Source organism: Salvia splendens, chromosome 6 (assembly GCF_004379255.2).
Source record: "Salvia splendens isolate huo1 chromosome 6, SspV2, whole genome shotgun sequence".
Taxonomy (NCBI): Eukaryota; Viridiplantae; Streptophyta; class Magnoliopsida; order Lamiales; family Lamiaceae; genus Salvia; species Salvia splendens.
In genome coordinates, this window is record NC_056037.1 from 30,358,305 (window position 1) to 30,371,125 (window position 12,821).

The 12,821-nt window shown below is 37.5% G+C and overlaps 1 protein-coding gene and 1 non-coding gene across 2 annotated transcripts; one reads left to right on the top strand and one right to left on the bottom strand.

Moving 5' to 3' along the window:
• The first annotated feature begins 3,859 nt into the window (after window positions 1-3,859).
• Window positions 3,860-6,572, top strand: LOC121806672 (homeobox protein knotted-1-like 1). The gene is made up of 4 exons (XM_042206791.1): window positions 3,860-4,365; window positions 4,455-4,599; window positions 5,966-6,186; window positions 6,294-6,572. The coding sequence occupies exons 1-4, from the start codon at window positions 4,114-4,116 to the stop codon at window positions 6,444-6,446; spliced, it is 771 nt and encodes a 256-aa protein (XP_042062725.1). The 5' UTR covers window positions 3,860-4,113; the 3' UTR covers window positions 6,447-6,572.
• Window positions 6,573-10,661: 4,089 nt separating this feature from the next.
• On the bottom strand, window positions 10,662-10,768 carry LOC121810139. The gene has a single exon (XR_006052397.1). It is a non-coding gene; the product is annotated as a small nucleolar RNA R71 (small nucleolar RNA).
• Window positions 10,769-12,821: the final 2,053 nt, after the last annotated feature.

The following is a 12,821-nucleotide window of genomic DNA, read 5'->3' on the forward strand; positions in this document are numbered from 1 at the left end:
GATATCACGGCTAGTGGGAGTGGGTCATCGTCTAACAATTCGCCCTCATCTCCATTGATATCGGGGCTGCACGAAGGAGCTGGCGGGGGCAGATTCGTGGACGAGACAACAGTTGTAGCGGCCAATGGGGCGGCTGTGCGGAGATGGCTCGTCGGCCTCATTGCGGCGTGTGGATCACCCAGGCAAAGTTCACGTGAATCCATCTGAGACCCCAATTCCCTGACAATAGCAGTCAAACGCTCGAGCTGTGAAGCCAAGTCAGCCACCGTTAGGCTCGGTTCAGACTCCGGTGTCACTGGATCACGTGGCATGTCGAGAGGCTCCATATGGCCGACATCATTAGTCGTTGGGAGACATTGCCAATCCGGTTGATCGGGAGGTTGCGGATATAACAACGACGGTTGATCATAGGTCGAAGAACTCTGCTGCGTGCGCACCCATGGCGGGTCCCAGCAAGTGGGCTGTCTGAGCGCGGTGTGGTGTGGCTGCTGAGGCGGTTGATGAGGCTGAGAGTATCCATGCTGCGTGCACAACCTTGGCGGGTCCCAACAAGAGGGTGGTGGCGAGTACAAATCTGGCTCGTAGGATGATGGTGGGTCCCAGGAAGTGGGTTGACGGGCTTGGTAGGGATGGTGTTGTGGGTGGAGTCTCCCATCCTATGGATATGGATATGATGGTTGTTGATCTAACGCTCTGATCGGATGGAGCAGAGGTTGAGATACGGGCTGCCATGGGTGGTAATCCGTCTGCCGGAGTTGATATCCGGTGTAGCTGTACGACATGTAGACAGCGATTCGGAGGAAGAGATCACGATGAAAGCACCAATTGTTAAGGATGAAGTTCCTTAACTCGTAGATTTTGCATCGAACGTCGCGGGAGCTTTTGCCCGTCGATCAATCCGGCGTCAAAATTATGATTTTGTGCGTTTTGCACGTTTGAAAGGAAAGAGAGTAAGAGAAAATAAAATAGAAGGATAATTGATTTTTATTGAATGAATAATATGAATAACAATGTCCACTATTTATAATAGTGGATACTAACTTAATGAGCAAGACAGAAGATATGAAAAAGATATGCAAATCTATAATTAACTAACTAACTAAATAATAATAATAATAATCGTATCACGTACCTTGTAAGACTTGAGCCATAATTTTATTTCTTGTGTGATTTATCTGCATTCATGTATTTATTTCTAGAACTTGCTCCTAGTCTGTCTAATTTTACATAGTGTTTAAATGTTAAAAGAGGACGTTAGGCCATCCTTCTTAGCTACTTTATATATCCAAATTTATGACCTTATTCAAAATATTTTTCCCTAGCTAGCCACTTTGAGCCTTTAAAGCCTTTTTCTTTGGAAGCTAAAAAAAAGGGAATATCCATACACTCTTGGTGAATTTTAGTTTATATTTTGTGAAAAGAGTTGGAGAGATAAGGTAGAAAGAAAAGTAGTGTGCTTACTTATGAAAAGTGCATAGACATCGGTGGTTTGAATGCGATAATTGGTTGTGCATAGAAAGAAAAAAAAGAAAAGATGTACAAAAAAAATGAAAAGAAAAAAAATCAAAGGAATTTGGGAAGTGAGAAGAAATTTAGACAAAGTATAGAATTTACTGAGATTCGAATTGTTGGTGCGGTGGTATGTTTGATGTAGTAGAAATTGATCACTTTTGCTATGTTTGGGATTAGTAACTTTTTAGTCATATTTCTTCACCTTACCAAAAAGCCTACATTATAACCGAAAATAAAGACCTTTCGAATTTTTGATTTTAATCACATAAAGTAGCAGAGGGATTAGGCATCGAGCAAGCCTATGGTAAACTTTGCATGTTGCATGATCTGAGAGCATATATTCTTTACCTTATACACTTTGAGAGTGGGTGATAAACACACTTCTAAACACTTGTGAGCGCATGTACTTCAAGGTGATCAACGAGCTAGTAATGAAACTACACTAATAAGCTTTGCTTGATTTGATTTGTATTCTTGTCAAACTCTTTATTTCTTGTTACAATTTTTGAGGCAACTATGAATTCTAGTTCTTAGCATCCGTGTTTCTTTAGTAGTTTTTTCTCTTGTTTTGTTTGAGGACAAACAAATAATTAAGTTTGGGGGAGTTGACAAACACATATTTTGCATGTTTTTAAGAACTAGATTTGACTTGTTTTAAATGTCAATCATGCAAATTATGTTATTAAATTGCATATGTTATACATTTGGTATTTTTGACGTGTTTGTTGATAAAAGATAGAAAAGGTGAAAAAAGACCAAAGTGCAGCAGCCTCTGTTCGAGCCCATTCTGCCAGCGATTTTGAAGTCCAGTCAGTGCTTACTACATATCATTCTCTTTGTCTTTGAAAGAGCTTCGCGTGGATATCTTGCATGTCTCAACCGAAGTTCTGTGGAGAAAGTTATGACAATTCTACGAACGTTGCGCAGTGTAGTCAAAGCTGACGGGAATTTATGCGGAAATTCATGGAAGAAAAGAAATTATTATATTGTAGAGCCAAATCTCTCCTATTTCTTGTAGGGCACGAAATTTATCAAAAATAAACCTTTTTCCTGCCTATAAATACCTCTGAAGCTAATTCATAATCTTTATCTCAGAGCCTCCAATCCTTCTCCCTCTCTACTCTTCTTCCATTCCATATTCCACCCTTAAATTCATCCATCTTCCATTGGAGCGGAGTTCTGCAGATCCAGGCAAGAGAAGACTGAAGATTGAAGATTCAACCTTGAGTTTTATCAATTTCTTTCATGTCTCGTACTTTATTTGTAGTTTTTACATGTCTATGAGTTAAACATCAATCGTGGAATTTTTGGTGAAGATATTCGATTGATTTTCCTTGTTAGCTCTTGTAGTTATATGATTTATCATTGCGCTTTCTATATTCAATTGATTAGCTACCTCTTGAATACATGTTAGAGTTGATTAGAGTATCCGGGAGACGAAATAGTTGACTTGGAAAATGGATAATTAACACTTTAATTCAATAGAACTCGGGAGAGTTGAAGTTTTACGTAAGGTCATTGGTCTTAACGATCTTTTAGGAGTTAGATGTTAGAGATTTAAAGGGGACTTTGATTTCAACACCTAATCTACGGATTTCTCACATCGGGAGAGGGTTTAATACAGTTAAGTGACCGACTTAATAACTCTAGAGACCGTAATTTAAGAAAGTCGATTGTGTTTTGAATCCTAATATTCTACATTCCTATGCCTGCTTTGTATCATTGTTTATATGCTTTCTTTTTTTTATTTGTTTATTTTTCAGTCTAGTTTAATAAAATCAAACCAAAAAAACATTTGTGTCTTTAAATAGTAGTATATGACGCTTAGTATATGATAGCCAGTTGCAATCTTATTTCATGTGTTCGATATCCCGGTACTGACCTTTAGTTATACTAGATCTACCATGTAAACTTACAGGTATTTTTAGCACTAATAAATAGTGTGTCAGTGATAAAATAGAGTAAAAAATGATGTACTAAAGAGTTTAAAAATGAAAAAAAAAAATTCATATCGACTGCGATCAGCATTGTCTCGGCAATAGCTCTGATAGGGCATCAATCGGCACGCTCTAGCCGAAGGGCGGGAGATCAGCAGTGGCAGCTTTATTGGGCATGGGCATGGGCACGAAAATGGATGCATAGTTCCCAAGGAAATTGGAATTGGTATATAGGTAGGCGTAGTATATGTATGTGACCAGACAATAGCGAGTAGTACATAGATTGGACCAATCGCGTATCGAAAAGTAGCCATAAGTCATGTCACCTCTCTCTCTCTCTCTCTCAATCGCTGTCCACTCTTTGCACATCACATATACAACATGACTCCATCTCTGAACCTTCCTCCCTACAGGTGTTTTTAATCATTATTCACCTCCCTCCAATCCCTTTGTTTTTGGCACTGAATAAAATACATACATACATACATACCTACCTACCTCCTTCAATTTCCATTTCCAAAAACCTGCCCTCTCTCTCTCTCTTTCCCCAAACCTTTGTCTACTCCCCCCTTTGGTGCTGAACATAAATTACCTAAGATTCACTGTTTCTTCGCCTGTGCCTTTAAATTCTACACACACACACGCAGGCATTGTGTGGATAGGGATGGATGATGAGCAGCTATACACCTCCTTCCATTATTCATACCACACTGATTTTGATGGAGATCAAGACCTAATCAAGGCTCGGATTGCTAATCACCCACTTTATCCCACCTTGCTCTCCTCCTACATCGACTGCACCAAGGTAGGTGCACCTCCTGAAATGGCCTCTCTTCTTGAACAAATCCGCGGAGATAGCAATCCCATCTTTTTGGCCACTCACTTTGGAACAGACCCTGAACTCGATTCCTTTATGGTAATTAAACACAAATTACAATTTCATTAATTTGATTTCTTCATAAAATATGTGATGTGATGATGCAATGCATGGTGGTGTGAATGAAGAGATCATACTGCGAGTCTCTACGCAAATATAAGGAGGAGTTGTCGAAGCCATTCGATGAGGCGAGGAGTTTCTTAAGCAGCATTGGATCTCAGCTCACTCATCTCTGCAACCAAAACCTACCTTCAACTACTATTCATTCTACTCGTACGTCTCTCTATCTTTAATCTTCTCTTCTACTGTACATCATTTTAATTTGATGTACGTGTGTGGAATTAATAAGCGATTAATTAATGCTTCTACTACAACTTCTTCAGTAGTAGTTACTGTTTCACAGTACTCATGTTAAATTTGTGATTTTTTGTATTTACTATATATTTGACTAATTCATTCATTCTGAGGATAAGTGTCAGGACTTGTCATGTGTAGTTGTTTATGAAATAATCAAATTTATAACGTACGAGTATAAGATTGAGTGGAGGGGGTTGTTACTTAGATCTCTTGTCTTTTTCTCTCGCATATATACAACCTTTTCAGTGCGTGTTGGAAGAACCTTTGGAAATGTGTCTCTGAGCCCTGAGCTCTACAGTGTTTTGGAATATACTCATTAATTTAACTTTTATATATATTTTTCCTTGGAGATTGTATGGTGTATATGCTGATTAAGTTACATATATATTGCCATAGAAATGTTGTGTATAATTTTATTTATCTATGTTGCAAGAAAAATATATTCTGAGGCTTATTTTTTTTTACTACTCCTTTCTTTGGTAATTCAACCTTAATATGTACTTGTGGGTACGTTATAGATGGATTAGTTTAACTTTGCCAGGCCTCTCACTAATTAACATGTATACTAACTAAGAAATGAAATAACTGAACAAGAGAGTTATGTATAATGCTAACTGGTACTTCCTCGTCCCATAAAAATAGAGACTTGGGGACGGCGTGAGTTTTAATATGAAATTGATAAAGTAAGAGATATGAAAAAAAAGTAATTGAATTATTGTTAGTAGAGAATGGGGCAATCTTATAAGAGGGAATATGCTTTCCAAAAATAGAAAATGGGCTATTTTTATAGGACGGATCAATATAGAAAAATAAATTTTTTTTATGGGAAAGAGGGAGTATAACTTAGTTAGTAATAAGACATTTCTATTGCTATGTTATCTATTATGTTGGGGTTTGGAGTCACCCCTGATAACTTGGTTAGTAAGACATTTCTATTGTACGGAGTATCTATTATGTCTGGGTTTGGAGTCACCCCAAGATATATGAGAAAAGAATCATTAATAATTTGTGGTTTACTAGTTAGTTAAAACAGTATTTTTACTGTTTGATTTTATTTTAAATATCAGTATTCATCACACGATTTAAAACTAGTACAGTATTTAAACTAAGAAAACAAAAATGACCACCCCATGTTATACAGATCGCTTTCCAATAATAATAATGGTTTCACTTCAGAGTTTCAGATTTCAATATTTGAGAGACCCTTAACTCAACACCTGCGGAGTTACGAGTTTTTTATATTTGTGAAAGTAAAAATTTTAGTATATATATGCATGCACAGATGAGGATAAAAGCTGCGGAGAAGTGGTGGAAGGATGTGGAAGCATGCTAGAGTCAGGCGATCACGAGTTGAAAGAGATGCTAATGCGGAAGTACAGCGGGTTTGTAAGCAATTTGAGGAAAGAGATGTTGAAGAAGAAGAAAAAGGGTAAACTGCCAAAGGATGCTATTTCTGCTTTGTTGGAGTGGTGGAACACACACTATAGGTGGCCTTACCCTACCGTACGTATTCATTATCTCTCCATATATCTTCATATATATATATATATATTGAGAAGGTCTTGTGTTGTGGTTTTGTTATAACTAATAACTACTATAACTATAAAAAGGAAGAAGAGAAGAAGAGGCTGTCGGAGATGACGGGGCTGGAGCAGCAGCAGATCAACAACTGGTTCATCAACCAGAGGAAGCGCCACTGGCGCCCCTCGCACGACATGAGATCCGCCCTCATCCAAGACGTCACTCACACTGATGATGCCTAACCATTCTATTCCTTCTCTTTTTGCTCCAATCATCTCTGTCTAAAACTACCTTCTTCACGTATGTAGATAATAGTATTACCATTATCACTATCCCTAAATTTATGCAGAAATACTACTTTTGCATCATATCCCAAAACAAGACTAACTTCACACTTTTCACTTTTGATAATTATGGTTAAATTCGTCCTAAAACTGGTTCCATACATTGGTTCAAAAATCATTTTGGTCATACATTTAGTTCTAAATAATACTAGTATATATGTTTTTGGTCTGCATTAAATGGTTTCGTCAAAATTAATGGTGAACTGCATTTTATTCTCCAAAATTGATCTCGTGCATCTACACAAAAACTTATTTGGTCTAAACAATTAATGTGTTAGCTTTTGGTCTTAGATAATAGTAATATGTTTTGGTCCATATTTCACTCATCAAATAGGTTAAAATGTTGTTGTTTTTTATTTTTTTTACAGAAATACTTATTCAGTAAGGACAAAATTATACTAGTGTACTTGTAACCCATTTTTTTACAATACGATACCAATTTTAAATTTTAGTCTAAATTCTAATACCTCATTTTGCAATAAAAATAGAATCCAACTTCCTCAAGTCTAATATCAGATGCCATAGTTTTTGCGGGTGGTATTGAGAAATAGATACAGATAATAACAAATCTAAAAAAAATGAACACAATGGACTGTGTACCAAGTTAGATAAAATGTTCTCTACATTTAAATCTGATGTCAAACTAGAGATTTCATTATAGAATATTTATGATGCTTTTATAATGAGAGAAAACTTCCATTTGAAGATAGAAATAGAACATTCTAATTCTAGTCACACCAGGAAATATATCTCAAAAAATATATTGTAAGAAAATAAATTGAAGATATAATATTATGAAATTTAAGTATTTGTAAAATTACATTTCTTCGACTTGATTTAAGTAAATTTTCAAAATTTTCATGATTAATTAGTCTATTGATATAAATTTTTAATCAACAAAGTCTTCCGATTTAATTAATTTAAAGAAATCAACTTTCCCAATTCAAGAGGCTTAAATAATTTGGAAAATAAAAAACTATTAAAATCACATATTCAGAATATAATTTTGAAATAACAAAAAAATGTTCTTGTGGTCATGCTCAAAGGCCCACAATGCATACTGCTCCCGGCGCCGGACCCTCCCCATGCCGTGTGTCACACCTCAGAGACACCCGACCCGACCCGACCCCGTAACAGGGGTTATTGCTGCCGACCGCATGCCTTCGTTACAAAGATCTATTTATGATTCTAGCATGTCCAAAAGTCAGTATAAGTTATTGGTACGAAGGTATTTACTAGTAGTACAAAACATTGTATGTATATGCTTTATATTTAATTAGAATTATTCAATAAAAATTTAACACTCTTATAACATTACGTAATAGTACTACTTAAAGAAGTGTTTTGAAGTTCTAACATGGTACAATAACAATCATCTATTTTCCACTAGCTTGTATTGTTATTTGATCTATCAATAATTATAGAAAGCAAACGGGATATAGTTTACGAAGTATTTTCTTAGTTTAATGAAATCGATATGATGGCGCACATGTTCCAACCACAAAAATCCAAAATATTGGCTGTATATTATTATGATCCAAACTACGAGTATGAGGTCAATGGTTCAACAACTATGAGAGATGAGACAAACGGACAGTTTGCCTGTCAAATTCCGAGAATTAGGTTTGGAAAATAGCAGTTAGTTTGGATAAGCATGTTCGATCCCAATCAAATTTCTTATTTAACAAATAATTATGTCCTAATCATTTGACGCTTTTTAAAATCTAGATTAATTATACATCTATGGATATAGATTGAGATATTTCTTATGGTTAGAATGTTAAAACCATTTTTAATTATTGGATCACGGTGATCTATCTAAGGTGGAGACATCTCCTTAATAGATAATGTAAGTATGGGTTTGAATCCAAAGGCAATGAAGTTTTTATAGTATATATTTTGAATATATTTAAATTAAATATGAAATAATTTTATATGTTCAGTGCAGTATATAAGTACTTTAATTTAGTCCTGTGTTTTTATTTAATGAACCATTATATAGATAATTATTACACGCCCAGGGAGGGATGCAGAAACATTTAATCTTTGATAGGGACAAAGTTGAGCAGCACCAATATTAAATTCTTCATTTTCATTACAGGTTAATCACGACGCCGATATTTTCCACGATACATTATTGGTAGCCACATATGACTAACAAACTCATAGTTTAGGATGGTTTTAGAGGTGATTAACCCATATTTTTGGTGAATTAAGGTGTTTATTATAGGTTTTCACCCATTTAGTCATCAATTAGATGATGTAATGAGTTTGTTGGAGTTTGAAGTGAAAACAGGTTAAAACGGGCAAAACAAAGCGAACGAGGCTGACTCCAGAGAGAAGACCCGGCGAGGTGTTTCGCCACTTACAGATCACCCGGCCGGGTGTTTTGAATAAGTACCCATTTAATCCTGATTTTCACTCTGAGTATAATAGGGGACTTCACACATTTGAGCTCTAACGCACACACGGTGATTCTGAGTAAGAGAGCACGGTTTTGAAGAGGATTTGAAGGCTTAGGAGCTTCCCCTCTCAAGAGATTGAAGGAGAAGACTCTCCGCCATCATTTCTACCATAGGGAGTTCTAGTTTCCAATTTCTATCCATGTTTTATTTCATTTGCTTTGTTTTTCCTTTTCTTTCATCTTTGAACATGAGTAGCTAGATTTTCCTTAGGGATGTGGTGATGTTTGTATGGAATCCATGAGTTGATCCTTGATTTATGCTATCTATATCTTGTGTTGGTTTTTGTTGATTATTGAGCTCTTATTATCCAATTGCCTAGCTAACAATTTGATATAACTTGTTCTAATTAATGACATTGAGAGATGCATGATTAGAATGGTTAGGTAATCAACAACTACGTGCGTTACATTAATTGAGAGATGCATGAGCTAGAGAGAGGACTTGGGTCCGTTGTTCTAGGGAGTTAATCTTGAAGTGTATGGAGGAGACTCCTACATTAGGGATTAATCCACGAGTTAGATGCACCCGAGAGGAGGTCTAAACAATTAACCCAACCTTCCTAGCCACACATGAGAACTAATAGATGAAACACGTGATCCATACTAACGGATCCATATCCCTACCTTTCCAAATTTGAGTGAAAAACCATCATTTGTTTGTCTTGCTTAGTTATTTGTCTTTACTTGATTAATTGTTATTTGATCTTAGTTATAGAAAACCAAAAACCCCCTTTTAGTAGTCTAAATAGTATTCAAAGTTGCATCGTAATACTCAAACCGATTTTTAGTCTTCGGGGATCGATAATTTTAGCTTGCCATATGCTATTTAGCCCGTACACTTGTGGATGACGCTTTTTAATGCAAAATTAGCATGAGTCAAGTTTTTGGCGCCGTTGCCGGGACTAAATTTGCTTTGTGTTTGATATTGTGATAAGATAGAGAATACTAGTTTAGACATTTTACTTGCTTTATTTAGTTTAATTTTCTTGTTTAGTTCTAACTTCCTTTAGTTCTTCTCTTGTGTTGTGTAGGTGGGTATGCTCACGCGCTCAAGGCGTCTACCCCTTGAGCCGATTGACTTGGAAATAGAAGCCACCAATAAAAGGAGAAGAGGACAAAGGAGGAGAGCACGAGCTCAACATCTAGTTGAGCCAATGAAAAATCCACATGGAAACAATGAGGGAGTTCCCCCTCCACCTCCACCTCCATTGAATCAAGACCAAATCATTCTCCAACTACAACAAGAAATGGCGGGGATGAGAAGGGAAAGAAAGGAGGAAAGGAGGCGACAGGCACCGGTTAGAGATGCACTTGGGAATGTCAATATCACAATTTCACTTTATGATATAAGGGTGAATGCCAATAATTTTGAGTTGAAGACGACATTGATTCAATTTGTAGAGCAACGTGTTTTCTCGGGAAGGCCCACGGAGGATCCTAATAGGCACTTAGCTAAATTCTTGGAGATTGCCAATACAACAAAGCTTAATGGGGTTCCCGACGATACAATCAAGCTTAGGCTATTCCCATTCTCATTACCGGGATATGCTAGAGATTGGTTTGATAACCTTGAGCCGGGCTCGGTTACAAGTTGGGACGACTTAGCCCAAACGTTCTTGGATAGGTTCTTCTCTCTTAGCTCCACTCTCAACCTTCAAGCGGAGATCTCTCACTTTAGTATGAAGAGCCAAGAGTCCATGTTTGAAGCATGGGAAAGATTCAATGCTTTGTTGAAAAAGTGCCCCAACCATGGGCTATCTCCGGGCCATCAAGTGAGCCTCTTCTACAATGGATGCTCGGATTTTATCAAGAGTCAATTAGACTTTGGCTCGGGGGGATGATTTCTTGGACAAGGGGGTCGATGAGTGCAAGACGATGCTTAAAAGGTTTGCCTATACTAGCAAGGGTTGGAGTTCGGGCCGAGATGGCTCAATGTCGGTAGCTTCGGTCGTGGATGCAGATGCCTTTAATCTTCTCACCCAACAAATGATAATGTTGAATCAAAAGGTGGATAGGCTTAGTGTGGGGGTGGTACCCATGGGAGAACCTCAACCGACCGTTGAAGATGTGAATTACATCCATCAAGGAGGAAACTGAAAGGACCTAAGGTGCGTAAGTGTCGTTCAAGCAAGGATATATCCTACTGATCAGGATAGAAATCCTAACTAACCTAGACCTTGGTTTCAAAGATTCCTCAACCCACTTCTACTGATCAGTATAGTGGTGGTAAGGGTCGAATCCCACAGAGATGGTGCGTTCTTAAACTACCGCGGTAACAATCGGAAGATTTGGTTAGCTACCACGCTGGGTTGAGTTTCTACCTAGGCTGGAACTTAAAGGAGGTGTTCTACTGGTCAGATGGTAAGGAAAACATTTGGAATGTAACTGTGTACGTGGAATGGGGGGACAATTTTGTAACAGAAAATATTTGGAAGGTACGGGTTTCTATTTCGGGCTAAACAGAATATTCAGAGTGTAGTGGAAGTTTTGTGACTGGGCTGACAGGGCTTAACTAAAAGTGAAGGACAAAAGCAAAAGCATCTTGAAAAGTAAGTGGTCCCCTCCAATTGGAATAGACATCATCTTCTTCAACAAACACTTCCAAAATTCAGATAACAATTCCAGATTCAACACGGAAAAACTCAGATTAACAACTTACAAACACAGATCCAAAACTAAGAAATCAAATCCGAAATCAAACACTGAAACTGGACTTCTGCATACTGGTCAACATGAAAGAACGATTCAGAAATTAAAACTAAGCTTTGCATGCAACGACCTACTTTCCGATCAAACAGTACTTGTTTATCTATCCTAAAGAAATTTGTTACGTAAACGGAATTGAGAGAATCAGCACTTTAAACACCGAGAAACTTTAGATCTAAGCTAACTAGGCAAGGGAATAAAGAAACACCACAATAAACGAAACTGAAATCAACTTCATAGCATAAACACGTTCGGATCTTCAACAAAGTATTTCAAAAGCAGAAAATATCCAAAGGTAAACAAGATCCAACGTAAGGAAAACGAGAAATTTAAAACTACGAAAGCAATGTAAAAGTGTTTTGCCACTCCGGACGATGAGACTCTAAACTACGATCTTGCTGGCTGGAATGGACGATGACTGGAATTCTGGGAACATCTGAACGTCAAGTGATCATGGCTACGGCGAGGCAAGAAGCGGGACACGGCTGAAAGACTGAAACTACCGAGAGAACTTTCTACCTAAAGATGGTGTGTTGAATGAGTGAATGTTGTCTCCTTCTCTCTCCAATTTGGCTTCCTTTTATAGGGAGGCTACCCTTGATTTTAGGGTAAATCCTCGTTGCAATTTGACTTCTTTGCCCTTAATTGTGGGTAATCCGTCCCAGCTATCCGTCTTCTCCATCTCAAGCCGTTTTAGCACGAATACTGATCAGTATGAGATCATGCTGGCGCCTCCTTCACCTGAACATTCCGAAACTTCCCTACTGGCTAGAATGCTTAACCTGCACACTTTAAACAACTGTTTTGCAAATATAATCAATTAAGCACATCATACTGACCCGTAACCAAGGCCTAGAATACGACTTATCAAACTGCTCACACTTACCACAGGCTTGTCCTCAAGCGTGAAGAACAAACAAAGAAAAGAATAAGTCAAATTCTAGCCTGGTTACTCCCCTGACCGACTCTACCTAACTTAGACTCTAAACTATGACGCAAAGAAAAACACAAACAAACACAGAGAAACATAAACACATAAAAGACTGAAACACATAGATCGGGCTATATTTTCAACCATCCCTCCCCTCTGGATCAGGTGCAAT

Excerpts from the sequence above, each read along its gene's own strand:
- LOC121806672 (XM_042206791.1), top strand. The coding sequence starts at position 4,114 with ATGGATGATGAGCAGCTATACACCTCCTTCCATTATTCATACCACACT. Across the intron at positions 4,366-4,454 it reads CTGAACTCGATTCCTTTATG|AGATCATACTGCGAGTCTCT; the intron begins GTAATTAAACAC and ends GTGTGAATGAAG. Across the intron at positions 6,187-6,293 it reads ATAGGTGGCCTTACCCTACC|GAAGAAGAGAAGAAGAGGCT; the intron begins GTACGTATTCAT and ends AACTATAAAAAG.